The 27,292-nt window shown below is 42.1% G+C and overlaps 1 protein-coding gene and 1 long non-coding RNA gene across 2 annotated transcripts in view; one reads left to right on the top strand and one right to left on the bottom strand.

Annotated features, from left to right (window-relative positions):
* Window positions 1-13,809, bottom strand: part of LOC108888067 (plexin-A2-like) — a 69,899-nt gene extending 56,090 nt beyond the window's left edge. Inside the window, 2 exon segments of the mRNA XM_018683854.2 lie at window positions 624-1,979; window positions 13,486-13,809. Coding sequence (XP_018539370.1) covers window positions 624-1,847 — 1,224 coding nt within the window. The 5' untranslated portion in view covers window positions 1,848-1,979; window positions 13,486-13,809.
* Window positions 1-27,292, top strand: part of LOC127143092 (uncharacterized) — a 120,801-nt gene that overhangs the window by 89,875 nt on the left and 3,634 nt on the right. The window lies entirely within an intron of this gene.

Raw genomic sequence — 27,292 nt, 5'->3', positions numbered from 1 at the left:
GAAAGTACATGTTGAGAACCACTAGAGTGCTGGATGTGATGAATATCATTGTTTTCATAGTTCGTTCTCAACTTGTTACCATCAAAGCCACTCTTTATTCAGAATTATAGCTTTTACAAAGGCACAGACTTGGACATTTACAAGAAAGTGCTTTTTTCTCAAGATCAAGAACAGGTCTCAGGGGGTTCAAATACTGCTGACAGCGACTGGAGTGAAAAGAGGGAGACGGAGTGAGAGAGGGGGGAGGAGGAGAAGGTGGGAGTCAGTGCCCAAACCCCTGAATGAAATCAAAGCTCCATACAAAACTCCTCTGATTAGCATTGTGACATTAATCTCCTCCAGCTCTTCTGCTCTCGTGGGATCCTGAAAACCTGAATGGTGTCTTCAGCACTGAGTTGGCTGCCTGCCTATCAGCTTTTTAGGGTGCAATCACAGTTGTGGATACTCAAAGAGCCAACTTTTAGTAAATCTGTATCAGAGCTGCTCACCACCATGTGGGTTTTATAGTTGATCTAAATGTGTGTTCACAAATACCTACAGCTTTGGGGGTCAAAATCATGGGGTTGACAAGATGATGTGAGCATCGTCCTTTGTCTGCCTTTCTCTCCCTACGGTCTACCTACCGCTTTGGTGCACTGCACGTCCTTTCCCAGCAGCCAGTGCAGCTCCAGGTTCCCCTCTCCTTGGTAGCAGGATTGCAGCCGCTCTTTGATGCGTGTGTTGATGTCTTGGATGGTGAAGACGCAGAGAGCGGAGTGATCCAGAGGGTCGTGGTACTGCTTCTGTCCCTTGGAGAACACAGCAAAGAGCACGTCCTCCTGAGAGCTGATGTTGAGCGACCTTGCCAGAACCCTGCCAGCCTTGGCCAGGTAGGCCGCCTGCAGCAGACGGTACTCCTCGCCTCTGTGTACGCACCCCACAGGAAGTGACACATAAGAGTGGAACTTTTTGTCACCTTTGCAGAGGCGGATGATGCGGGAGGTGTAAAACAGGTCACCAGGGGAGCCGCCGGCGGGCATCCCGTTCTCTGGAGTCTCCGGCTGGACGGTCATGAAATAGACGAAGCTGCCGCTAGCGAAGCCATAGATGTAGTAGATGTCAAAGTGTGGGACAAGAGCCAGTGTGTCTGAGGGGATTTTGATGAGAGATGAAACAAAGTCAGTGTGAAGCTCATAATCCAGCATTGCGGAGGATTCTGGGTCACGTGGCAGCTTGCGGCTAGAGATAGTTGGGAAGTAGTCCTGCTTGCCTCCAACTGCTGTACCAATGTAGAGAGTGGCATCCTGACCCTGCGAGGGCACAACGACTCCATACATTGTCCCTGTCTGGTTGTCACTGGACAGGTAATGCTCTTTCTTATGTGTGGGCTCCACAAGGATGAACAAGTCGTCCAGCCTCATTAGCTTGCAGACACCCTGGTAGAGGCTGCCACAGGCCAACAGCCTGTTGTGAGAATAGTCGATGAGCAACAGTTTATTAACATTGTCAGTAGAAGCCAAAGGCTCAGAGCAGGGCTGGACAATCAGTGGAGGATAACATGCTTTGTTGTCATACTCTGGCCCTGTGTCATGGGACACCAGGAGGGTGAGATTGGCAGACAACTTGTAGATTCGGTTGACAGCTCCGACATACAGAGCCCCAGTGGACTGATGCACAGTCAGGTGGTTCAGTGACCACTCCCTCCTCTCTGACTGGAAGGTGTTCAGAGTCTGTCCAGCAGATGTCTTTTGATTCACAGAGATTAGAGTCAATAGCCACAGTGCCAGGGGCCATGACATGACCTTAAGAGGACCATGACCTTTAGTGAGGCCGCAGTAAGTCCATCCTTTATCCAAGCTCGTTCCCATTCCTGCAGGGCTCCAAAAACTATAGAGCTTGGACAAAACACCCGGGATTGTGTATCAGCAAGGAGCAGGATTCTGCTGACAGAGATGAGCTGAAGTGCGGTCTTGTCCTTCGTAAGTGGTCTTCACATCATTCTGAAAGAGAAAAGAGAGACATTTGTTTTAAAACTCAAAAGATCCTTGATTCTCTCAAGAGTGAAAAAGTGCTTTTAGGGTATCATTAGACATTTCATCTAAAAACCTTGAAATATATGTGCTTGTTTTCCCCTCTATCTCTGCTTAGTCAGACACATGAGACATCAAAGAAACAAATAATCATTTGTTCAAACTGTCTCCCCATATTTACTAGCCCGAGAGATGGTCCAATATTCCCTCTATCAACAGGGGGGCTCATTATATTCGCCTGTCGGTAAGAGAGAACTAACTGTGGCCTATTACTTGAACAAAGCAGCGACACACTGTAGCTGTGCTTTCCCTCTGTTTGGGTGGCTAATTAAATGATCCAAATGTATTAATTATGCGTCCATATTTTGGGCTCCCTGTTTTCCTTTCTCCCCTCTGCCTTGTTCGTTTAAATGGTTGAATCCAAAAGGAATTAATCACTCTCCACTGCGGCCGACATTCCTAAATTAATCAGGCTTTTTCCAGGGATGGCAGGGAGTCATTAGAGATTCAGAGCCAGGCAGCATCAACCTTCATACTTCCCTGTTTAATTTCATTAGCATATTTTATATAGATATTTCCGGGGGACAAACAATGTCTCACACATGATGGACTGGAGAATGGCATGAGTTAGGCACATGGCAAAGGATCTGTGATGTATTTACAGTTTTTGTTTCCCTTGTCACTACTGTTGTGAGATCTTTGTTTTAGTCTGATGCAAGGTGCTTTTCAGAAGATGAGAAAAAATAAGCTTATTTGGAACAAAAAAACATGTTTTTATCTCAAAATAAAGCCAGAAGGCAACACAAGCATCATAGATAAAACGGCTTCACATACGCTCTTACTTCATCGAAGTCCATTAATGGAGTAATAAAACTGCCTGCATAGGAGGACAGGCCATAAATTAAGACACCTACATTATCCTAAATCCTGTCTGTGTGCCTCTAGAAGCTTCTCCAATCTGGCTCCCAAAGGTTGTTTCTATCTCCCCCTTTGTCTTATCCATTACCCCACGCCAGCAGCCCCTTCACACTCATACTTAAAAAAAAAAAAAAAAAATTCAGTGAAGTGCCTCCTTTATAGATATCCTGCCAAATGCTAGACGGCTTTAGCTCAAAGGCAACTGTCTTTTTTGGCTGGAGCTAACGTTAACAGGGTGTTTTCTCAGTGAGGCTTCCTGGTATAAGTAAAGGTTAAATGAAGACAGCCATGTCAGATCCTAATGCGGGGGTCATGATGCGGTGGGTGCTCTCCATTGGCTGACTAACAGGACGTCCGGCTGAGTTGAGCTGAGGCCAGGGATGGAGCGGATGGACTGACACTGAGCTGGCTGGGTCGACTCCAGCTCCACTCCAGCATCTCCTGTCCATCTGTCCCCACCACACTCGCAGCAGGGGAGAAGTCACTCGAGTGTCTCGACCTACTCTGCTCAATTTGGCAGGCTCAGTGTGAGCAACTCTACCAGTAATTGGCCACCGAAGAGTAATATCAGTCACACGCTGTATTGCTGCGTTTAAATCTGAAGTTCAATGTTTGCTTTTCTTTATTTATAATACATGACATTTCCACAGACCTATATGAATCAATCTTAGTCACACTCTGCTTTTCGCTATCTTTAACTACAGATGGGTGACAAATCAAAGGAAAAGCCAAAATAAAGTATCCTAGTATGATGTTGGACCACTGTGGGCTGCCAGAACAGCCTCAGTTCGCCTTGGCATTGATACTGCAAGTCTCTGGAATATCTACAGGAGAGATGGAGCACCCTTCTTCCAAAAAAATATTCCCTCATTAGGTGTTTTGATAATGGCAGTGGAGATTGCTGTCTAACACGTCCAAAGTCTCCCATTAGAAGTTCAGTTTGAGATCTGGTGGCTAATTCACACCATTTTCATACAAATCAAACCATTCAGTGACCCCTTATGCTCTATGGATGGGGACATTGTCATCCTGTTTCTCCATTTATGTTTCAGTTTTACTTTAATTTATCACCTATCTGTATCTCTGCTTTAAATGTTGGATGACAGACGCTTCTCCCTTTTTATTTTCTTGACCATTTTTTCTTGACTGGGCACAAAAAAAAACATGTTTGGTTTTATTAGTTCTCAGAAAGCAGCGATTTGGCAGGACACGTTGGCTCTAATATTTACAGATTCCTTATTTTGGGCAAAATGGTGTCCAGCAGATTCCTTCTGAAAATCCCTCAAATCATCTGCTTTGCAAGCTGATGAGTCCCTGAACCAGTTTCTGTGTTGATGTTACAACAGTTCTCATTCATTTGTCCATTTTATGTGAAACCCTTATGAAAAGGGTATTCAGGCATTTTGAAATGTTTTCAGAGGAAGCAGTGACATTTCCATACTTTGATGGCCTCTGGGTAAACTAAAATATGAACTCCCGGCAGCATTCACATGCCAAACAGCCTAAACCAGTGGTCACTGGAAACCTTTACTCTCTGGGGTGCAGACCTTTTAAGACCTCTAAGTCTTTTTCCTGCCTTTTGATGCAGGCACTTTTAGTGTGAAAGGGGAAGCTGGATTGGGATGTAATTCACTAGTGAGCTGTTTGAAAAGTGGGCGTGTTAGAAGACAGAAATCTGACTCAATCCTTTGTGCAAATTCTTGAGCTGCCACAAAAAGAAGCAGAAAAGTGATTTTGTGTTAACCAAATCGTCTGGGGTTGTCTCTACTTTGTGACAGAATCTTATTACTTTGATTTTTGTCTTGTTGAAATAACACAGCAAGTTTCCAGGTGAAGACCTTTGGTGTAATTTGCATTCTGATCTTATCAGAGCCTCAAGCACTGTCCTTTTCTCAACTGGAAATAATAAATAAGACGGCGCTCTTGAGGTCCGACAGCAAATAGCAGAACAAATGATATTTGGGGAGGCAGGCTTGAGTCTGGCATGACCTTAAACAACAGACACGAGCAGTGCCACCCAGAGGTTAATTCAGTGTTGAGAGTCTCCAGTCAAACCCTCAGAGGAATTATATAAGACGGCTGAAAAACAAGGAGAGAGAATAGGAAGTGCTGGTGGCAAACGGAGTTGGGCAGACATGCAGGCAAGCAGCAGCCTCGTCGTTTCATCCATTTCTGTTCTGCCGGCTTTGGTCACGTCTAAGGCGTGCAGTCATGCTGCTCAGTGTTTACCCTGGATTATAGAGACAGCTCTTCGCCCTGCGCGGTCCTCCCTGCTGAATTCTCCGCCTCGCCACTCAGACACGCTCCAGCCGAGACGTGACTCATTCACACTCACACACAGGAACATGGTTTGCTGAGGCCTCTGGGGACACCAATCACAATCGCAAGGCGGACAAGGGAGAAGCCAGCCTCTCATGCTCCACAGACACGACCCTGTGACCCGGATCAAGATCAGTGGAACCAAATCCATCCTTTGGGTTCAGCTTTTATTGGGGTGAAATGCTGTCATAGCTTCTGTAGCGCCCGGTTAGGCATGATTCATGGACAGAAGGGATGGTTAGCTTTTTTCAAATCTCTTGTTTGTTTGACCCATCTGCCATCAGAGATGAACTAAAATATTTATAGGGGATATTTCTTTCTTAGGCTTGTGCGTCATTTTCACTGCTCACCCAGCTCAGCAAACAATTTACAAATTCTAGAAAATTCAAATGAGCTGTTCTTAATAATATTACTGATGGTATTTGAAAACGTGATTACTTAAATTTTTTGGGGGGTGATTTGCATATTTTCTGTTATAATGAAGATTGCTCCTTGTGGGCAGAGACCTAATGGGTTTATAATACCCTGTTGAACCCCAGTTGGTAATGCCAATAAACATGGTCTCCAAGTTACATCTGTATTCGTGACATTCTCACATTTTCAAGATATTACATTTTCAAACACCAGCAAGATGCTCCAACATCATCTTTTCCCTTAAAAGAAAGACAGATTTAGCACAAGCAGCTCGGTGTTGAAGTTTATCTTGTTTACGTTTTGGATTATAGATTTGTGTGAGATCAGGAGCAGTGTCGACAGACTGTGTCACGATCTTTCTAAAGGTCAGAAGAAACATCTCTGTTCTCACACTTAGTCAACAATGGGAGTCATTGTCACTCGCATCAGAGGTGATAAAAACCTCTTTTTTTTTTTGCTGTTGTTTCTTGTGGCCTAGATTTATAAGGCTGCATGAAAGCAATAACGGTATAAGACCATGGGGGTGGAAAAGTGTCTGAACTACAATAGTCATAACAGCCTCTGTCCTCATGATTACAAGCTGGCTGGGCAGAGACAGGCGTTCTTTTTTTGTGTGTGTCAGTAGGTTTTCTGAAATGGGGCTGCTGATGGAAGTTTAAAGTCTGTGTTTAATGTCTAAACTTCCTTCTTGGGATGATTTCAGATTGGTTGAAAGAGTTCTTGGATGCAGCACTTCTTATTACTGTACAACGTTTACCCTTACAGTATGTTGACTCACATGGCCTGATGGGATACTTTTGTCTGGGGTTTTCTGCAAATCCACACGGACGAGTCATTGGGGGCAGGGCCAGCATTGTACACATTACACATGAATGAGCTGGGAGGGCGCCAGCCGCAACTGAACTTGACTTCCAAATGAATAAATGAAGGCAATTAGTAGATCTGTTTACAATGTTGTGGAGACAGAAGTAGGTCAAACGTGGCAGAGACAGGAGGGAGGAGGGAGCCAGCAAGCCAGAGCCAGGGGCTGTCGCTGGTACCTACAGTGATGAGTCGGGGAATTAGGACATGAAAATGCCGTCTTTATTAACGATGACTTTTAAATGAATGTCATATTGAATCACAAGGGACCGGTGGGGTTTATTAGAAAATGCAGTGTTTTGTGATCAGTCCACCGTATTTTATCGGTGTCTGCTTTGAGGAGGGGCAGCCCACGGCGGCAGGCTCCGCCTCGTAAGGCCCCCCTCACAGAAACACAGACTGGGGGCCTCAGAGGGCATAATGTGTAGCGTGGATGCTCACACTGCAGATACCCACAGGATATCTTCACTTTGATGCCACGCAGTGAAATTTTGTGACAGTTGGCCTGTGGTTAATTTTCATCATTATGTTCTACAATGTAAATTCAAACAGCAGTGCGTCCTCCAGACATTTCTCTCTGATGGGGAGGGGGTGAATCTTACAATCAGAATTTAGATTAATGACACTAGCATTGTGTGATGCCAGTATTCTCCAGAAACCATGTGAATTGCCGCAAATTCATTTAGCTTTGTTGGCAGCTCTTGTAGTACGATCTGTATCCCCAGCATGTTTTTTTTTATCAACAAAAACGAACCATAATTGCCTTTTTTCATTCTTCTTGTTTAGTTTATTGGTCAGCACAGCTATTGTAGGCTTTAGGGCTCTCCAGCTGGCCACTAATCTTGATGGTGGAGTAGCAGGGGTTGTCTACGGGGGCCAGTAAAACAGCACTATGTCATCGCAACACGCTCTGCTCCTAATAACTGCGGGATACTGCGAGGGACCTGGGCAGAGGCAAATGTGACATAGGGGACCAATTCCAACACATCGCCACAACACAGTCAGCAGCCTCCTCTGCAATGCATGCCATTATCTCAGGGCATATGCATTATACATGCAGATACAGTACTATATCTGAAATTGCTGTTAAGAGCAGGGACCAGATGAAGGGCACTGCTGCCACAGTCAGATTTAACCATGCATGCCTTTCTCCTCCCATCCCTCTTCTCAGCTCTGTCTCCTCTTCCATAAATCTCATTGTCGTTCTTCCCTGGCTAATGGTGACCTCAAGCAGGCTCCTCTCAACTGCCAAAGCCCCCGTGTTGCATATATGATGAGCATAGAGGGGAAAGTCAAAGTGACCCCCAGCGCTGTGATGAAAACCCATGCAGCTCGAGTGCAATAGAGGGTCTTCTATAATTCAGCGACCACAGAAGAAGACAGAGCGAGCTGCGTTTTTCTTTGGAGCCACACAGCATGTGCGTGCGCGCCGTGCTGCAGCGGCTGCTCAGCATCCCTCATCCTTAACATCGCTTAAGTGCAAGAAGAAGAACAAGGGGTAAACAGAGGAGTCCGTCCAGGGCTCAGAATGATCTGTGGACAGTGCAGCTGAAGAGAATAGAGAATGAGGGTGGTGAAATGTGAGCTGTAGTCTCTAGCTCTGAGACGAGAGCAGAACACCTCTCCAGTTGCTTTTCTTGTACTATAAAAGCACTCTCTTAGCCATCTTTACTTAGCTCAGTAACTACTAGCCTTCTGTTCAGTCTCTGGCTGTAATTTTATTGTCTACTGCCATTTTCTGAGTTTCTGTCTTTTTATGTCTGAGTTGACATTGCTCTGTAGAACAAAGCTATATTTCTCCTCAGACTGATTTGGTTACAGATGTGCAGGGCTATATTGTTTTTGCATGCATAAATCATGGACACCTGACGGGGAAAATACATTGCATTTGGCAGAGACTAGACTAGGCCCCTGTGAGTGTATGAATGAGAAAATTAATCAAACACAGTGATGCAGAGCATCCATGTGAAGCTGTGAAGCACATATGTCCATATTTCCCACACCACTGCACACAGAAATCAAAGAAGTTATTCCAAAGAAGCCTGTATGTTTTCTCAGTTTCCTCCCTCTTTGCCCATATGGCTTCATGGGGTGGAGGATGCCAAGGTTGGAGGTAGCTGGCACGAATAATTACGATCAAAGAAATTACAGTGCAAAAGGAACAGCTGCTACCTCCACTGCTGACAAATCACTGTGAGCGAGAGGAGACAGCGATAGACAACGAGTGAGGGAGAGAGAAACAGGAAAGAGGAGGAGAGATGGTGCATGTTCTACTATTCAACAACTTTCCCTCTAAGTATCTGCTGCTCCAAAACCCATTTAACATTTAATCCGCGGCGCAGATAAGGCCTTTGGTGGCCATTCACCCAAAAAGCTGTACAAATACAAGCATCTGCCCAGATTATCTCGGTCTGCCTCCCTGGTCGGCCCAGCTTGTCCCTAATTCTAACCTACTCTGAAACTCTATCCCGTTTCCTAAGTCTCTGGCGGTGATTTTGGGTAAATGCACAGAACTTTCCACAATGTTCAGAAATAGAAATAGCCTGGTTAAAAGTACAGAACCCCAGTGGGCCAGAGGTCTACCAGGAATGCAAACACAGGTGAATTTCCTCAAATAGAAAGTCACTGGAAGGCAAACAGGGCACAGGTTTTTCAAATCTTTTTTACCAAAGCTCCCTCAGGGGTTTGGAAAACAGTAAAGCATCTACAGCGAATACACAGCAGAGAAGATTTCCCTTCACTACAACCTGTCCTTCTTGATAAGACCTTATCCTCAAATTAAAATTGAATTCTCCAGCTCTATTAAGTGAGTCCAGTCCCTCCTGGTTTGTAGCTGCCAAGGGCTGAACACCACAGCACTCCCAGATATAGTCCAGGTGCTCTGGGCTTCGGGGACACGTTATAGGTAACCTAATGGGGACCGTTTTGCAGATGTTCCCACTGAGCATCCACACGGGGCGTTAATGGGGGAACTGATGTCTTAACTCATTCAGCGGGTGGTTGCTGTGGCTTTTACATTTCCCCAAAGGCTGCCATCACAAGTCATAAGGGAAAAACAATTATAAATTATAAAGATTTTTCATCTATAAACTCAAACTTTCATGAAACCTACATTCTTTAACTTTCAGTATTTTAGGAAGAGGTAACAGTTTTAATGGGCAAATATGCCAAACTGAACGACATGTTCTTTGAAACTTGGAAGTTGCAGGTGTTCTGTGAAGGGACTGGTGAAGGTGTAGATTGTTCAAAAGTTGCTGATGTTATTATTTATTGAGGATTTCACCCACTTCTACTGACAAGCCATGAAGAAAGTAGTACAGAGACTTAATTTTCTAGAAATGGAAAATTATTTGAGTTGAAGACGTTTGCTGAGATTCAGGCAAATAGAAGACACAGATTTGCCGTGGCTCTGCCACATTAAAACTGATTTCCACACATTTTCTATGTGTACATTTTAATTAACAGTTAATTTGAATGTTCTGAGACTCTTACTTCTTAACCTAACATGAAGGGCTAATTAAAGCTCCAAATCAGTGGAAAAGAGCCCCAGATATCCTGACTTTTGTGGTCCATAATATGAGTCAAACTCCAAAAACACTGAATCCTATACTTCCCATGTACATCTTGATACCACCTTTTTGTTAGATCCTCCCTGTATGATAAAAACTCCAAGCCCCAGGTCTGTGAAGCCGTTTCTCCAAGTCCTGATACAAACATCTGGGTAATTTTCTCAGAATTTAGAAAGCTCCCCCCAGCGCCACAGAAGACATTTTACATCTGTTTTCATAAGCTGAGTAGTTCTGTTCAAACTGATCTTCATGAATAGAACCACTGGAGTGCGTCTTTGAGGAGAAAGAAAGATGTGACAGATTCTTCAAACTTAAAAATAATGCGTAAACACTTTTCCAAGAAAAGATATACGTGACATCCTTCAACTTTGTCAGCTTTTCTTTGTGACCATATGCTGTCTGCTTATGCCAGTGCCACAGAACATCAAGCAAAACACACACATCAGCAAAGTCATTGCACTGTTTGTATCAACAACGGTGTGACAATCTGGAGGCAATGCGCCATATTGCAAGACCGCCACTGCATGCTGAGCTCTGCCAAAGCTGCCATCTGGCAGGTGAGCTGCACGCTTTCCACTTGTACCTCTCCTCCCTCTCACTTCTCTCCTCCGCTGCTTGACACCACCTCTCTCCTTCTCTCTCTCTCTCTCCCTCCGTCTCTCTCTCTCTCTCTCTCCCTCTGTCTGTCTGTTCCTGTCTTTATTAGTCTTTCTCACTCCCGCCACCTATCCATTTCCACCTCTTACTCCCCGCTCTACCTCTGCATCGTCCCTATTCTCCACCTTCATCTACCTGTAAATCCACTTCCCTCCAGGCCACACTGAAACAAGCAGAAGCGTGAAGATTGAAAGGGGGATGACAGGGAGAAAAGAGTAAGGACAACAGCAGATCAACGGTGCTTGATGATCTGCAGTATTTTGTTCTCTCTTTGTTTCTGTCTGTCTCTCTCTCTCTCTCTTGTCACTGTCAGTTTAATATCATAGTTTGTGTCTCTTCCTCTCCACTCTCTAATGTATATATTCATATGCAAAGACACACTAGTAAATCCACACACATATAACAGGCACATTTGTATGAATTCACACACACAGGCACACACACTGGGGCCTCTCCTTCCACTTCCTCCTCGGGCTGTAGCATCTGAACAGTCGTGTTTAATCAGTGTCTCCGTGGGCAACCAGGGTAGCGGTTGGGGGAGGGGGTGGAGGTTGGAGGTGGGGGGTCTCCAGCTATGGGTAGTAGCAGTGAGCTGCTGTGCACTCACATACCGTGTAATTATGTTACATACACTAATTCGCCTGATGTACTATTGCAGCGACTATGCATCGCCTTTGCCCCTGACCCACATCACACTCCCTGATATTCAAATGACTCCAAAATCAATGTCATGGATTGAACCAGTGGTCATTCAAATCAAAAGCTGTTTCTTTGCAGTGTAGTGTTGCGTTCCCGTTTCCCTTTTCTTCCTTTTTTGTTACTATCTTCTCAAACCTACAGTAGAGCTCATTAATCTCTGCAGAAGTCTGAGATAACACTGAACTCTTGGTGTGAAAATGTGGCTGAAAATGACAGAGACAGATGTTCTAAATTACTTTACCTACACTGGTCCAGTGTTGCTTCCACGGTCAAGAGACTCCAAAATAATGCAGTTTCACCTACAGACTTCAGTATTCAAAACTATCAGTGCAAAAGAACTGGTCAAAATAAAACACTCAGCAAATAGAAATCAATGAGCAGTCAAATACAAGCCCAATATTACTCTCTCTCTTAAACTTCAAATTGTCTCTCCATTAAACTAGTAGCAAGGTCTTGATGCAGAGAGGATGCCTGTCTCTGAAATTCCAGTTGCTGCCCAAAACCAGTAAATAGATATTTCTTTGTGCTCCTCAAAAACAGAATTTGAAAAATTCATCCACAGCTTTTCTTTGCAGAAAATATATCCAGGTTACACTGGATGATCCAAAGACCCTGGATTTAATAAAATGTTTTCTTTTAAAGTAGTTCCAGTGAAAAGTAAGATCTGAACATTGAGTTTTTCAAATGTCATTTAATCAAGATTGTATTGGTGTGGCAGAATAAATTTCAGAGACAGATATCATATAAGCCCAAATCTCTTAAGATCAAAATTATCTGTGTGGCAAGAAAATACAAAGACTAATGGGGAAGATGTCGTATATCTTATAGTATTTTGGATAAAGTGACCATTTAAAAATTGGTCTACTTAGTTTGAAGGAGTCTTAACCCTCATCTACATCAGTAAGACTCCTTAGATGAACAGAAATCATCGCAAACCAAACCTCAGTGTCATTTATTGCTGTCAAATGCAGCAAAAGAGAAAGACAGCATTAATGTGGAGATTCATTTAAATTCTAAAATTAGCAGGCAACTGATAAAGTGCTGGAGCACATGACTGGCATGAACACGCCAAGAGAGAAGCCACTCTCCCTCTCTCTCCCCCCTCTCTCTTTCTGTGAGAGAGGCTTTACCCACTCTGAAGGGGCCAGGAGAATAAAAGCTAGTCCAACTGGCCAGCCAGATAAGCCGGACTAGAGAGAGCGTACAGAGAGAAGAAGGGTTCATCTGGTTTGCATGAGGGGGTGAGAGTCAAAGAGCCGTGAATCCAACAACCAGCCCTCCACCACCCCTCGTCGTCCCCCATCTCTACTACCACACAAACAGACCAGGGCTTGAACAAAGATGCACTTGGTCAACAGCATTGTTGAGGCTGGCACTGCTACAACTGTGTGCGCTTTAGTTCTTTCAGGCTCACACTCCATCTCAGCTCCTGCCCAGCCTTATCGGGGGCCCAGTGGCTTCTGCTCTGCCCCCGCTGCCAAGGCTGCACAGGCTCCAGCTGCAGGAGCAGGCAGGAGGCAGGGGCAGCAGTGGAGGACTGACTATCTCCAGGCTAAATACTTCACTCTGGTATTCTCCTGATGACCAGTGATCTGATGGCTGCCACACAGAATAACCCACATGCGTGAAGAGTTCTGAAAAAATCAGCACAAGCAGGCAACTAAAGCAGGCTTTGTCTAAAGTAGAGGGAGATTTATCCCACTGATAATGAAATGATTTGTAGCACAGCATGCTCTGCCACCTCTGCCTGTCTGTGGATCTGATTGGTACTGAAGCTGAGGCATTTACAGTCCCCTCTGTTTTCAGAGCACCAGCCCACAGCTGTCGCTTGTTACAGGTGGCCAGTGGAGACACAATTCTATATTTTCCTCATGCACCATTTTATAAAAAATGCCTCAATTCGGAGCGCACAAAGTCACGGGAACGTCTTTCACTGCGTCCGGGGTGCGTAAAGTCTAACCAACTTTACCCCTCTGCACACTGCTGGGATGCACTACAGCCTGCTGCTCGGCTACAGCAGTAAAGGATAGACTACTCACCTTGAAATAAGAGGAGACTCATTCATGAGGTTGTGCGGATCCGGTTATTTTGCTGGGACTTTTGTAGAAAACGTCCCGCGCGTGTCAAGTCAGTCAATCAGTCAGTCAGGTGAATGCGTGCGGACGCCAAAATACAGCGAGATAAACTGAACTGCCGGTCAGTTTATTCTACGCGCTGCCTGTAAAGTCATCAGGACAGCAGTGAGCATCTCCCCGTCAGCCGCTGAGAAGGAGACGGTATCAAGTGACCCTCCCGCCTCGTTCAGGGATTGATCATTTTTCTGTAACAGGCGGCCACATAACCTCTCTCTCTCTCTCTCTCTCTCTCTCCTCTCTCTCTCTCTCTCTCTCTCTCTCTCTCTCGGTGTGGATATGCCGGTGGTACATGAAGTCACCCATCAGTTCACTTGCACCTCACGTACAGCGTGCGCTTTTAGACCCAACCTCCGTCGCGTCATCCTTTGGCACAACTTGAGCGCATTGAAATAAATTTTCATGTCTTTTAGATATTGACTGGTCTCCTGATTTATACATTGAGGCAGATCGATGTTAATAATATAATTATCAATACTGAGAGATAATCAATACATATGATACAGATTCAACAGAAATACTCCATATGTAGAATTCAGTGTGTGTGTGTGTATATATATATATATATATATATATATATATATATATATATATATAATTGGGCCTAGCCTGCCTATGTTATCAGCAGCACACAGGCTGAAGATAGTGTCAGTGTCTAAAACAGGTCTACTTCTCATATTGATTGCTATCTTCATGTGTTTGGAAATGACTGCCTTCCACGTGTAGAAATGGGATGTGTTTTTGGTCCATTGTATATTTTGAAACATGTATCCACACATCTTCTGTGGTAAATGTGAAATGTGGTTTGGAAGAAAGTGAGAGGAAATTATGTCAGAGCTGATTAGGCCCTCTCAGTCAGTCAGTGAGGTCACTTTAGCTTCATAATTAAACCATTCACTGGTCTGACAATGAATTAATATGTTTTATTTTCATTCAGAAGTCCAGATAAATGCACACAGCAACGTGCAGAAGTTTCCTTTGAAATACTGCCATCTATAGACTGAATAATGCAACCACACATCTTTGTAATGCAAAAGAAATGAAGCAGAGCCTTTGTTGTGCAGAGATAGCTTCATTATTTGATTCATGTTTGTTCAGGTAAAGGTGCAAAACACATGTGCAAAGAGGAGTAAGAGGTTGTGTTGATGCACTGATAGCTTTGTCTTTGAGGGGAAACTTTACACACACAGCAGACAGTGTGTTTAGATGAAACTCACTACTGTTACAGAACTGCTTGCAGTGTTGAAAAAGCTCAGTCTGCACTTCTGACAGTTTTCTTGATGTTTCGGGGGGGCACATGGGGTCTATCGGCCAGCTGTCTGCCCCTCATTATCTGCCGTTTGGTGGGTTGGAGATGAGTGGGAGATGTCAGACGGGCTACCTGTTAGGGCCGAGCAGCTCTGGGTGGCCGGTGGACTCCCTCAGGGCTGACCAGATGGCAGCTACTCCTCACTGGCTTCGCGTCAGGTGCCATGGTCATGAACCCTTGTTATACACACACACACACACACACATGCAAACAAACACATACTATAATGGAAATAAATACACAAGCCTGCAGCAGACACACAAATAAACACAAATACATAAACATACACTTGAGGCAGTGTACATGCACATTAATAGTGCTGGAAATAGGAGCATAGATGCACACAGGGCTGGAGGGAAAGTGCAGTTTTAAGGTGAGAGAAAAAGTAAAAAAAAAAAAAAAACAGAAATAGCTCAGAATAAAAACAACTTTTTTAGACATGTGTGTTGAATAGGCTTTTAGAGAGGTGTGAGGATGTGATTTTGCTCATAATGATTCATTTATATTAGTTAGAATAGCTCGTGTAGCCTATGTACCCAAATGCTGACCCCGAATTTTACTCTGTTCGTCAGATCCATCAGTAAAGGAGCTATCCATTGTGCTAGAAAGGACACGATGTACGAAGTTACAGTAAATACCATGCTGAGCGCGATGATTCATGCTTGTATGAATGACACACAGTGGTTGTGCTGTTTTTCAGTGCTGGTCAAAGCTGTGTTGGGAGACTGTGAGTGGAACTGAGTTGCAGGAGATTATGTGTACTCCGCAGGTCTGGCAGTCAAAAGCAGCTGCACTTTAGTTTACAATCTGTTCCACAAACTCACATCTCATTCCCTCAAGAGCAGCAATTTGTGAGCTCAAGACTTGTCAGTTAACCCTCATACATTATATTTAGAGCACATTTGTTATGTGAATTGTTAGTTTTTAAGCAAAGTAAAGTAAACTCCTCTCTTTAAGTGAACTGCTCCCTGCTTTGTGCCTTAAAGCTGTTTTCCTTTGTGCAGTGAAGCAGCCTAGTACATTTCCACAAAATCTGATTTAGTGATGCACTCACTGTGTAAGATGTAGAGGCCGCCCACCTGCCAATGTGCACAGTTTCTTTGCACTGCTGTTTGCTGTGGACACACACAGTAGGTTCCCTTTGTTTTCCTTTTTGCTGGATATGAGTGTGTCCTAAAGGGACACTTCCATGCTTTGTTTAAATTCACAGCCCAAAATCAGAAATTACAAGATTCATGTCAATATCTGGTCTTGTACACTTAGTTTGGACAAGTAAAAACACTTCTTGAAAATAAGAGGAAAGCTCAGGAAAAGAGCAAGAGAAGAGGAATCGTTTCTTCCAAGACAGACATATATGCAATAGGTTTTGTATGCACAGAATAGGCAGAAGTATTGATGGTAAAATTACACTATACACTAAAATGATAATAATAATAAAAAACAACTTAGCCAGCCAGAGGGCACCTGATTGAAATGCTTCGATTGTTATCTCAGCTGCCGCTCTGAAATCAACCCTGACCCTAAACATAACACTAACAGAAAACCGGCACACAGGGGAGATGCAGAATCTTTGCTCACCAATGGGTGTGAGTGAAGTGAGTCAAGTACACACTGATGAAAATAGGGCACCTGAGGGCAAGCAGAGATCTACGGCTTCATCAGCATTTTGTAATTAGTTACTCAGGTAACCAAGGTGGTCATTGAGACAGCTCTAGTGTGATCTGGCGTGCGTGGTATTTTGCTCTGGCATTGTTCTGATGTGTTCATTATGATTATTATGCTGTTGCTCCAGGCTTCTCTCACAGACAGGACCCAAGTGGAGCAGCCAGCTAGATGCAATCTACTTCATGAGAATTACCATAACAACACAAAACTGTGGAAGGAGGCAAAGGGAGGCGCATGTAAATGGAGCAGCAGTGAAAGAAGACCGCAGGCCCAATCAAGCTGTCATAACACACAGAATAATAACAACTGAAAGCCATTAAAACCTTTCACTCTGAACCGTTACACCTCGCTGTGCAAAGAATAGGATTGAGAGGCCCTCATATCTCTCATTTTGCCTAACAGTCACATACACACACCGGGCTTTATCCGACTCACATCCATCATCTCCAGATTATAATGAGACATTCATCAAAAGGAGTCTTGTGCCGCAAAACAATTATCTATCCCCTTGTCTCTTGTTCCTGCGTAGACTTCTCATAGAAATTTCTCTTGTCTGTTTTGTTGCCCATATAGATATCTTTTCCATTCAAAAGAAAAGTAAAGAACAGGTGTATTTTTCAGGTTAGACTGGTGGTTCATGTAGGAGTTATTGATGTGTTTGTGCGAATGAGAAAATCTAGTCATGCAAATGAAAAAGTAATAAATATTGAGCCACCATAAACATGGGCACTTCAGTTTTAGTAACTTTAGTTCACAAGAGCATCAAGTGTTTTTTAATCCACAGCTCAAAACAGACCCCAACAAAAGCAATACTTATTCCACATAATGTTTTCTAAAAACTGCAGTGCCCAGATGTTCTAGGAAGTTATTTGGTCTAATTCTTAAAAATAAATGTATTTGTGGCCTGAAGATTTCCATCTTCAGCAGGAACAAATGGGCCACGGAAGTCAGAAAGCATTAAAACACAGACAAACGCATTGTTGGTTTTGGTCTTTTCATGGAATTTGTTGACAACAAATAAACAAAATTTCTCAACTCTTATGCACTTTAAGTAACAAAACATTGCCTGGATAGATAAAGGCTTAAAATACATCTGGGAAAAGTGCCATTCAGTGTTCAGTTTAGAAGCAAAACAGCACACAGATAAAGCTGTTCATTTCTTTCTTTTTTCTTCTGACTCAATGTACAGAATTTCAAAATGCGCTAGACAACTTTAGATCACACCGAATTGCCGTCTGCCTGAGAAGTAAAACAGAAAATGTAGCTAGAATAATAACAATAAGACTGCTATTATTTATTAAGCATTAGGTTGAATACTCCATCCTGTATGTTTTCAAAGCACTTTGAGGTAGCTAACAGAGGCTGAAAGATGATAAAGTAGTTACCTAAAATGAATTTGTATCAGCCACAAAACCTGTTGTTATGTGATGCAACAAGGTAAACTGTCATAACATCTGCCAAACACAGACAGACTGCAGACAAGAACAGCAGTCAAAATCTACTGCTTTCCAACAGCCTGAGAGAGACTGTGACAGAGAGGCTGTGATAGCTGCTAAAGGCCCCAAAGGCTCAGCCTCAAGCCCTCACACTTCTGTATAACACTTCTATGACAGAGTTTCAACAAAAACAATCAGCTGTGAGCGTCACATAGCTGTTATTTATAGCTTTACAGTATAAAGAGAACAAAAGCTGAACCCTGAGCAATTAACTATACATTAAACTCTTCCTGTCAAGCCTTGAATTTCTCCTTCCCTATTCATGGGGCTGTAAGAGCTGGAGAGCCTCCTTCTTTCCGACTCTTTCTGAATTAGAGGACCCATTGTTTTAAAAATGGAGAATCATTTCAAGTGGTGAACCTACCCCCCTATTATAGCGCTATATAACAATTCAGTGCAAGATTGGAAAGCCTGAAAGGGCGTTGCAACAATGAAGTCAAATTATGTTAAATTCTTTTTGACCGGTTTTACTTTTCGAGAAAGCCTTGAGATGCTTTAAAACACACAAAGTCCTGTTGTGCACTGAAAACAGATGATTGCATGAGCAGCCATGTGGTGGGGGTCACCGGGTCAGATGATCACGCTGTAGCGATTAAGGAAGATGACAACATGTCACAGGACCAGATGCACCCTAAGCTTCTAACATGTTTCTCTCATGTTATTCCCATGTTCCCAGATGATCAAGCTCTTGTGTACACAAAGCTGAAAACAAGAGGCTGGGTGAGAACAAATATGAAGTTGTTTGGTGAATAGATAAAATAAAACTGACAAAAATAATAATAGACCTGAAATACAGGTATACTGCAGTTACAGAGCAGCACCTTCACTACTATACGATAATTCCATCAAAATGACCAATGACGGGTGAGGAAACTACTATCACAATGATATCAAAATATGCCATTAAAAATAAAACTACCACCTTGTGGTTGAATGCCACCATCAACCAGTATAGCTGCAGTTAATTAGTATGTGAATTCTTGAATTAAAAACATGTTTTGTAAGGTCGCAGGGAACTTGACCTTTGAGGCTTGACCACCAAAGTCTAATCAGTTCATCCTTGAGTTAAGCGAACGTTCGTATCAGGTTTGAAAAAAATCTTTCAAGACATAACTGAGATATTGCATTCACAAGAATACGACAGACGGACAGATGTACAACCAGAAAAAATAATGAATCCAGCCGCTGCTGTCGCCGGTGCAGAGGCATAATAACCATACAAATCATATCACGCAGTGTGATACAGTCCCAGCAATGCCTACCATTATGAATGTTTTGAATTTAATCTTATCCAAACTGACATTGCTGTTCGGTATGTGAACCACGTCGCCTCCTGTGTGGATTTTCCTTGGTGAGCGACCTACCAAGGACTTTAGAGCAGCAAATGTGAAAGCCTCTATACAGTGAATAAGAAATGAGTCAACGTGTTTTGACAGTGAAACAAAGCAGTGAAATGAAAGTTGCAAAAAAGAATGTGTCAAGCAAACAGATTTCAGATTACCCACGCATAGCTCTCTGCCCTATTCATACTCACCTCACTCAATTCACAAATTAAATTAAACATGCAAATTATAAACTAGCGACAGAGACCCCATTCACAAGTTTTTGACAGACTAGAAATAGGGCGAGATATTTCCGCCTTTCTGAATTTTATAAACAGTCCGCCTCCTCCGTTGATTGAATTGGGAGTAAATTGACCCTTTCCTCAGTTAGAACAGTGTGTAAATGAAGTTCTCTGATCTGCTTATGAGAGCACAATGTTTATCATCGGTTTATTACCCTCACACTGACTCTGAAGGTATTTTTGCAGGATGCTGCAGGAAGGAAGTGGGGAGAGGCAGACACTGAGAGCCAATTGTGTGTGAATGTGATATGAAAGCACACAGTTCAACCATCAGTCATGCATTTTCATCAGCTGACATTTGCTGACATTTTGTGGCTTCCCGTTTATTGCTTATAATGCAACAAATCAATACTGTAAATATTGAGAAAACACAGCAGAGGTGGAAGACCAGAATAGTTTGCAATGATGCTGAGTTGATATTAATATAATCTAAACTTTTAGGTCATTAATGTGGAATTAAATGCCTCCACCTACATTTAAATGTTGTTTGAGGTAGGAAGCGCTCATGTTTTCTGATTTAATACATATTAACCCTGCCAAGCCCCAAACTGTTTTTTTCCCTTTGTGTCCTACATCTTATCATCCTCCCATCACAGTCTCTTATTAGCTTCAAATATAGATGTCTGCTTTATTTTTCAAAATAACAGGGATATTTGATAATAAAGAAATATGTGAATAATAGAAGAAGTGGCCTGTTTATACTGATATACAAATAACAGTGACAAGTACTAGTTACAGGATTAACAGCAGTTAATTAGTTAAAATGTTAAAAATAAAACAAAAACAATCAGCAACAAGAGACAAAAAGTGAGTATGTATAATGAATGTATGTAGAATTTAGGTTGCCCAGAAACAAAATGCATTTCAATTTTATTAGAATCCTGAAGGTGTTAACTATGATAGCTAATTACATAAGAATAACTAAAAACATAATGGAGTTTAGGTAGGTAGGTAGGTAGGTATACTATTTCAATTGTATCAGAACCAATATTCAACACAAAATCTCAATCACAAAAAACATTTACTCCCCAGAAAGGAGAACAAGGTTTGACTTTTGAAAGACACATGTGACTTATGGATCTCAGTGCACAAGGAGGGAATACAACCAAGAGTAATAGTGTATTTTTCTCATAAAGACCAGAGCTAATCAATATGCTTTCTGACTGAGATACAACAAATGACCGTCCACCTACTTAACTGCTGTTACATCTGTCAAGCTTTCCCTTTTAGTGCAGCTTGTATGCAGTCTACAGTCTAATTATCCCAGTAGATTTATCATTTGAAACCAGTAGTAATTTGTGAAGCAATGCATCTTTGGTTTCACACAGATAGACAAAAGAATGCGTCTAAATTCTAGCCAAGGACTGTGGATTAAGCTGGCTGGAATGACAACTGTTGGTAGCAGATTTAGCTGCAGTTAGTTAGTGTAAAATACTGCTAATCATAGGTTCATTGGTCAATCATTGGTTGAAAACGCTGTCTCAAGTTCACTTTTTAATGTTTCCAGCTGACTCATTTGGCAACTAGAACTTTGTAAGAGTTTCTTAAATATATGCCTTGACTTAATGTCCCAGGGAAAGAGTCAGCATTGACTGTAGAGCTGGTTGGTTACATAATGTACTTTTTGAGGTACTTTGTTGTCAGTTTGTCAGATTTGCCCAAAACACCAGATGGTACCTTGTATGGTTTCAGGGTATTTTCTATCCATCTCACTTTCTGATGCGTCTTATTCAAATTTTGGGTTTGAGTCCAGTTCACTCCTCTTTTCCACACTGAGTTTATGGCTTCATCACTCGACTGTGCATTACCTGCACGCTTGGCTTGAGTGTGAACTTGTCCTGCTGGGACGTCTACCTGTTCCTGGAGGTCATTCCCTCTGCGAACAGGTGGACAGAACTTGATCATCCCACTCAGCATTTTCCTATATCCTGTGGAGCAGGATGCACTCTTTAAGCCAAATCACTCTGGTACCCTGCCCACTGCACACATTTAAGCCCTCTGATATGCATGAGTTCTTCAGAAAAATGTCAAGCCTTTTTTATTCAAAGGTGAATGAGTTAGATTTTTTATTAATTTATAGTGAACTTAAGAGATCTCATATTTTGTTATCAAGCAGGAAAGTCAAAAGCTCTTAAGAATTTGTTACAAGCCAGCACTCACTGCTGTGGGTGTCACATTTTAAGAGCACTTCCTTATTTAGACCAACATCAGACCCTCTTTATTAAAGAGGGCTTGGAAAATCTTGAATATGCTTTGACCTTCTTTACGGGAATTCATTTGCATCTGGCTTATTGGATGAAAGTAGTTTTGTGTGCCACGTAAATTGGCATTTTCTTGTCAGCGGAAGATACTGCATGTGTAAATATTCAGCAGGAACAGACTGAAACCTTCCGTGGGGCTGCAAATTAATGTGGTGAAATATAAAATTGGGTTCTTAAGTGTAGGATGGAGGCAGTCGGTGTGGTCAAAAAGGGGCAGAGGCACACTGTCGCAGGGTTGAAAGAGAAAATGACGAAGTGAAGAAAACGTCTATCACATTAACCACCAGCTCAGCGCGATTTCTGAATTGCTCCTCTGCAAATGTTCTGGGGGTCGCCTATTGAAACCTCAGCACAAATGTCAGAGGAGATTTTGGTTTCATTTGTGCTCTAAGAAATGTACCACAGACCTCAAGTGATAATAATTCTTAAATTGGCTTCTGAAAATGGCTGCTGATGAGCCCAGCTCAGGCATACATTGGACACTGGCTCAATACAATGTGTGGTGCTGATTAGATCTCTGCAGGGTTTCTCTCACTTTCAGCCTCATTATTGGATTCTTTCGCAATACACAGGGAGGATGAAGCCTGAGCTCAGAATAGAGTTTAATGTGTGGTGCCTCTACCTTGGCACAGGAAATCATTGCACAGTGGTTGAGCAAATAAAAGGAAGAGAGGCAGAGCAAGAGTGTGCTTCAGCATCCATCCCTGGTTTTTGGAAAGGATTTGTTTGTTTCATCATGAGAATTATCATAAAAAATAAAACAGAGCAAAGATTTCAGGAGGCATGCTAAGTCTCTAAATTTCAAATTAGCTTGTATTTTTTTCACAGAGCCACACTGTTGTTTTATTGGTTTTAATTATCGGAGTGCTCTGAATTTGAAATTGGCATCTATTTCCATATTTATCAGTGCTTAAACATTTTTTGGGATGCTTCTCCTCCAGGTAGTGATGGTAGTGGGCTTCATTAGAGATAAACTTTAACTCTAGACCACTTAAATATTTACATGAAATATGAATGTTAATATCAGCATGGTAACATGCTCACAATGACAGCAGGTCTAACTCAGGTAGAATATTTACCATTTCCACCATCTTAGTTTAGAGTATTAGCATGCTAAGATTTGCTACTTGACACAGAGCACAGCAGAGGATGATGGGAATTTCACTAGTCCAACAGGTATTTGGTCTTAAACAGATGTATTAGACAAATTAAACTTTGGCCTGATGATGGTGCTAGATTAAAAAAATAAGTTATTACAGCTCATTCTGATTGTACTAGATTTTATCCCAGTCCACAGATAGTGAGATATTTCAGTCTGAAACAAAGTGGTGGACGGACAACTGACTCACATCTGTGCAGCTACACCACTGGCATGACTAAAAACTAATCCTAACAAAGTTTCAACTTAGGCCAGACTACATGTTAATGAAATGCTACATTTGCACATAATTGTCTTTCCATGAGGTTCATCTATATAATACCAACCAGAGCTGGAAGTTACATTTGTACATTGTACATTGATTGGCAAAGTACAATTCTTAGGCACTTGTAGTCTGTTTGAGTACTTCCATTTCACGCTACTTCACACTTCACTACCTGTCATGAGGAAATATTGTACATTTTACCCCACTATTTCACAACTACTTTTAGTTACTGCTACTGTGCAGACTAAGATTTCACACTCAAAGCATATCATTGTTCTGTGTTATGCAATGCATTGTTATAGATTAAACTATCTAACAGTAGATTTAATTGTTAACTGTTCTTGCTCAAACAGCTACATTAAAATGCTTATTACATGAATTTGTCTGTGATAATAATTCAGTAATATAATACAGTATGTGATAATGTTAACACTGTAAATGGAACCAAACCTTTACATGTAATCACCTATTTTTACTGTATAGTAGTATTATAGTAGGTCTGGGTTCTATACCAGAGCCAGTAACTATAACCACATACTCATAATTTAAGACCTGTTTGAGATTAAATGGGGCCTAATGAACATGTTATTCCCCCACTCACTTCATAATCATAATAACACTAAAAGGCTCTGATTTTAGAAAAGGCATCCAGTTAGATAAATTGTGTTTTAATTAGCGTAGAAAAGTCTTCCCAAGATATGAGTAAATGTACCCGAATAACCTGTTCTCATCATGATTCTCCTCCTGTCAACTGCAGGTGTAGCAGAAATGACAACACTAGAGGGGAAAAAAAGTGAGAAAAATGTCTTAGATGTCTCAACATCTCAAATTAAAATAATAATAGTAATATTAAAGTTAATAAAACCACATTACAAATATCTTTGCAGGTGGCTTTTCATCTGCCTGCTGTTGTATATGCTTTTCACATCACAGCTCTCTAATCTGCTCATGTGCATTTTGCCATGAATGCACATCACAGATAAAATCCCTGTGATGGACACTGTGTTTATTAGGCTTTTATCAATTAAAAGGCAGCAGAATAATTATTTTATTTAATGTTATTTGCTGTCTGTCAGTGTCAAACTTAAAGATAGGGGGAAGCCAACACACATGAGTTTTTATATGTCAATTTCAGTACCATGGACAGCTGCACTCAGTCATCTTCCTCCACGCCGCGTTTTGAAATTGCCAGTCCAAAGCAATCAGAAAAGTTTTGATGAGTATATATATCTGTCTCCACAAAGTTCTGATGTGACACATTTACCCACAGAATGCCCTCAGAAACAAGAAAACATACACCTGAGGCCAAATCCATATTTCCTCTAATAAATAAATAATTACCGCTCTGACAGTCCTGTCCAGCCCTCATATCACACCATCATCCCTGCAGTTCCTTATCTGGTTTGACGTTTTGAATTAGGTGATGTGATGTGTTCATTTTCAGAGGTGAGGCCAGTTTGTGTTTGCTGTCACAGAGTTGCTACGGGAGAGATGATGACCCGTGTACCATGCTCTGCTGAAAGCCCTAATAAGCGTAGCCTGGCACCCGCCCCGAGGAAGATCTGCAATATCAACCATCTGATCAGCAGGTCAGCTGGGATTTGTATCCTAGGTCTTGTCTGATGAATGAATCATTTCCTCTCATCTGTCTCTGAAAACACAGTGTGTTGGGATTGTGAAGGATATCAAATACAGAGAGGGATATGAAGGGAGGGGAAAATGTAGACACAGTGCTGTCATGAATTTACGGGAAGAAAAACCTCTTCGGGGAGAAACATGTTGAGGCAAAGAAAAAGTTTTTTTCTTGAGATTGATGCAAGCCTACAGACATTATTTCAAGTAAAATGACAATTTAACAATGTAACACTTTTCCCTCTTTGTCTCCCCCTCTGCATCTCTTTCTCCCTTTCACTATTCGCTTAATTTATTTTAATTAGGACCTTGAAGTAATTGCACCTCGTTCCTTGCAAGCAGAGAGGTTTAATTGTTGCCTATGACAGTGGCTTCCTGTGAACATGCGGTTAATGTTTGGCTGCAGCTCAAGCTGGTTTTGTCATAGCCCTGCTGAGTGGGACATATTATTAGATGAGCCCCCCTGCCATAAATACTAACTTCAGCACTAAATGAGCTTTAATCTGCAGCTAAATATAGTTCCCAAAGATGCATCATTTACTCCTCTTTGAATAATTTTGCTTGCAAACTACAGTACCCAGCTGTTTTGGGAAATTACTTGTTTTTTTTCTTTTACAAGACTATAGGTTAAAACCTAATATATAGTTGGAATGTGTGGCATGGGTGTCCGTGTCACACCACGGATTGTCTCTCCTGCAGGGCCGCTGACAGCATCATCAGCCGGTGTTAACCCACCATAACACTGATAGTTTCAGCTTTAACTGTGCATTCCCACAACACACATGCAGTTTTTGGCAAGCAGGCAGGACTGTGCATCAGAGAATATCAGAGTGGGCAATCAGTAATAAGTAGCACTCCCTGATGATGTAATAGAAACTGCTCATGCCAAATCATTTTGACAGAATGACAGCCAATGGATAACTAGATCACGGCCAGCCAACTCTATCATTCACTTATTCACATGGCTGGCCCCACAGTTGCAGTCCAGTCAAAAATTAGACTATATATTGTGAACTGTTTTTACGATGCAATTTTTAAAAAAGTTTTGGTGCTGAGTGCCTTAAATATGGCAGTGAAGTTGGAAAATATTAAGAGTCTGAGACATTTATGGTTTTGTTTTTTACATGAGATTTGATGAAAATAAAAGTAAACAGTAACACCAGACTTATCACTTAAAGCAAATTTGCTATGCCCAGCTTGAAATGGCACATGATGTCCCAGTGAGTCATCACCATTTAAACATATGCTGCAATTCTACAATTAACATAGGATTACATGCTTTAATCACAGGATTTCAAGCTTCGACTGCCTGTATCTTGACTGAATCCACATTCATATTCCCTCAACTAAACGATGATCAACTTCTGATGCTGCTTTTCTCCCACAATAGCTTCCACGAGTCGACTAATCCTGGGTTTTCTCCGCTAAGACGTGTCGACATATTATCAAAGGTTAAGCTACCTCGCAGACACAGAGGGAGCCCGTAGAATTCAAATTTCAGTTCAAGTTGTGTGAGGGAGCTAATGAGAATTGAGGGATTATCAGAGTTATTGGCCATGATCAGGTCAATTGGAAGGTGGTCGAGCATCAGGAGGCTGAGTTGGGCCGTAATGTCTGCTGGAGGAGGGATGGCTGGAAGAGGAGGAAAGCAGCAGCAGAAGCCCCAGACTGTCTCAGTGACAAGCAGACATGCTCCGGGTCATGCACAGTGGTAATTCCCAGAAAGGTCACACAAAATGACACCTACCAGCATTAAGCCTGGCCCTGCTCTTTCTCCTCTCTCTCTTCAGAGCTATAATCTGTCTGATTCGTTTTCCTAGCACTGCTTGTGTCATCTCTCATGCTGCTTTCAGCCCCACTAAAGCCACCTCTGACAACACGAGGGCAAAAAGGGCAATCTCTGTCACATTCCTCAGATGTAATGTTTCTCTAGCTGCATCATATCTGACTTGAAGGCACAATCCAGCAGCGTGTGTAACGGCAGGGAAATCTATGAAAATTGATTTCATGGTGAACGTGTATAACTTTCTATTATTTTTTTATTACCTGAGGAAGAACAGTATGTCAAGGATTTATTATGGTGTTAGTATTACAATGCTGAAGCAATTTGGTCAACTCCAGCAGTAAATTAGCTTGTCACATAAGATAGCATTAGCGAGATGAACGGAAAATGCCAGGGAGCACATTAAATTATGAATGATGGGAATTATATTAACATTTAAATGAGACAGTCACGGTCCAGTGGGATTACAAGTTTTCAGTGTTTATGGTGTGGAATGATGTATCGTGAGGAAATCAGAAAT

This window comes from Lates calcarifer, linkage group LG12 (assembly GCF_001640805.2).
Source record: "Lates calcarifer isolate ASB-BC8 linkage group LG12, TLL_Latcal_v3, whole genome shotgun sequence".
NCBI classification, from domain to species: domain Eukaryota; kingdom Metazoa; phylum Chordata; class Actinopteri; family Centropomidae; genus Lates; species Lates calcarifer.
The sequence above is the reverse complement of the archived record's forward strand: the minus strand, read 5'-3'. Positions and strand labels throughout refer to the sequence as shown.